Source organism: Sardina pilchardus, chromosome 7 (genome assembly GCF_963854185.1).
Source record: "Sardina pilchardus chromosome 7, fSarPil1.1, whole genome shotgun sequence".
Classification (NCBI taxonomy): Eukaryota; Metazoa; Chordata; class Actinopteri; order Clupeiformes; family Clupeidae; genus Sardina; species Sardina pilchardus.
In genome coordinates this window covers 16,132,728-16,135,227 of record NC_085000.1, presented here as the reverse complement: position 1 = coordinate 16,135,227, position 2,500 = coordinate 16,132,728, and the positions used below count along the sequence as shown (strand labels likewise).

The window sequence follows — 2,500 nt, the reverse complement described above, 5'->3', positions numbered from 1 at the left end:
ATACCCAACCATATCCACCATATCCAGCTACCCAATGCCCACCATACCCAGTTACCCAATGCCCATCCATGCCCAGCATACCCATATCCACTCACCTGCATGACGGCGTTGGTCTCCATGGGCACGGGGCTGCTGATGAGTGTTCTGCGGGCGCTGTCTAGCCGGTGCCAGGAGACGGTGGCGCGGGGCTCTCCGGACGCCTGGCACTCCAGGTTGATGGGGTCGCCCATCCTCACCCGCACCGGGCTCGCCGGGGTCACCACGGCTCGGGGCGACTCTGACCAACGGCACAACAGAGCCAATCATAAACGAGGGGGCCACAACAGAGCCAATCATAAACGAGGGGGCACTGAAGAGCCAATCATAAATGAGGGGCCACTGATGAGCCAATCATAATCAAGGGGGCCACCACAACAGAGCCAATCGTAAACGAGGGGGCCACAACAGAGCCAATCATAAACGAGGGCCCACAACAGAGCCAATCGTAAACAAGGGGGCCACAACAGAGCTAATCATAAACGAGGGGGCACTGATGAACCAATCATAAACGAGGGGCCACACAACAGAGCCAATCATAAAAGAGGGGGCACTGAAGAGCCAATCATAAACGAGGGGGCACTGAAGAGCCAATCATAAAAGAGGGGGCACTGAAGAGCCAATCATAAACGAGGTCGCCCATCCTCACCCGCACCGGGCCCGCCGGGGTCACCGCGGCTCGGGGCGACTCTGACCAACGGCACAACAGAGCCAATCATAAACGAGGGGGCCACAACAGAGCCAATCATAAACGAGGGGGCACTGAAGAGCCAATCATAAATGAGGGGCCACTGATGAGCCAGTCATAATCAAGGGGGCCACCACAACAGAGCCAATCGTAAACGAGGGGGCCACAACAGAGCCAATCATGAACGAGGGGGCCACAACATAGCCAATCATAATAAACAAGGGGGCACTGAAGAGCTAGGCTGAGTTTGACACTGAGCAGTTTTATTCATTCTGACAGACTACAGTCATTTTGGGATTGCCTGTAGAATTCAAACATTTCAGGGCCGTTCACTATGCTAAAACCATAACGATAACGGAAAGTGAATGTTTAAGTAGTTTATGTGTGGACATTCATCTTTGAGTGATAATTTGTTGTCATTATCGTTATTTTTATCATTCTTGGTGTGAATGGACCTTTATTCAGAGTTATCCACGTCTTATCATGTCATCTGCAAGCTTTGAATAAAGCCACTGGTTGTGCTGAGTTGTGCGTGTGTGTGTGTGTGCGTGTGTGGGATGTGTGTGTGTGTGTGTGTGTGTGTGTGTGGGGGATGTTACCTTTGATGATGAGCGAGACAATGCTGTGTGTGATGCCAAACAGGTTGCTAGCCACACAGCGGAGGGTGCCTTGGTTGCTAGGGATGACGTTCACTATGGTGATGACGGAGCCGTCTGAGCTGACCTTGGCATTCTCTGAAGTGACAAGAAAATAAATAAATCACTGGCAAACACAAACACAAAACATGTCTCCCCCAAATACACTCCAACACCTTGTCCCTTTACGTCTGGGTTAGGGTTTGACTGTAAAGTCAGTGGGAAGTAAAGGTGGACATGAGGCTAAATGGCTTGGGGTATGAAGGTGAACATGAGGCTAAATGGCTTGGGGTATGAAGGTGAACATGAGGCTAAATGGCTTGGGGTATAATGTGAACATAAGGCTAAATGGCTTGGGGTATAATGTGAACATGAGGCTAAATGGCTTAGGGTATAACGTGGACTACGGTGTGCTGTTGCAAATTAGCCTGCTAGTACTAACAGGGTGTGTCACAGAGATGAGAAACCCGGCATCAGAAAAGTAATTCCTACTGTACCACGTACTGTATGTGTTCCAACCATTCAGTAAAGCACAGCTGATGCTTATCAGCTCAACTCATCAGCCAGATACAGTACAGTAAGCTACAGTAACTAATGAAATCACCTGGTTTATGTGCACAGATAGGACCAATACATGGTAGGACTTTTACCTTCTGAAGCCTGAGGTGTGATCAAATTTGCAAACATACTGTAGGTGAACGTTTGTGAATGTTTGGTGTCTGAGGAGGTAGTTCTCCGAATATTAAGCAAAAAGGTAAAAAATCACCGCTCATCCGTGTGAGGTGCAGGATTAAGAGTGACTGGATATCTAAGAGAAGAATCCGCACACTACAAGTCTTTGTGAAAATAGCTTTACTGATAGCTAGCTTTCGGTCGTTAGACTAACGACCGAAAGCTAGCTATCAGTAAAGCTATTTTCACAAAGACTTGTAGTGTGCGGATTCTTCTCTTAGATATCCAGTTCTCCGAATATGAAATCAAATCTCAGGTATGAGAGGGCAAACGGTGCTCTGGTGGTGTGGTAGTTACCTGGCAGCGGCTGGTTGTTGACCAGTTTCCACTCCAGGCGCACTGGCTGGGCTCCACTGTACACTCGGCACCTGAAGCTGGCCGACTCGCCCAGCTTGACCGCCACGCTGTG

The 2,500-nt window shown here is 49.3% G+C and overlaps 1 protein-coding gene across 1 annotated transcript in view; it reads right to left on the bottom strand.

The window, feature by feature from the left end:
* Positions 1-2,500, bottom strand: part of hspg2 (heparan sulfate proteoglycan 2) — a 123,287-nt gene that overhangs the window by 26,349 nt on the left and 94,438 nt on the right. The window contains exons 57-59 of the mRNA XM_062540894.1: positions 2,389-2,500; positions 1,324-1,458; positions 96-277 (exon numbers count right to left, since the gene is read on the bottom strand). The exon at positions 2,389-2,500 is cut by the window's right edge and continues 32 nt beyond it. Coding sequence (XP_062396878.1) covers positions 96-277; positions 1,324-1,458; positions 2,389-2,500 — 429 coding nt within the window. The remainder of the gene's footprint in view (positions 1-95; positions 278-1,323; positions 1,459-2,388) is intronic.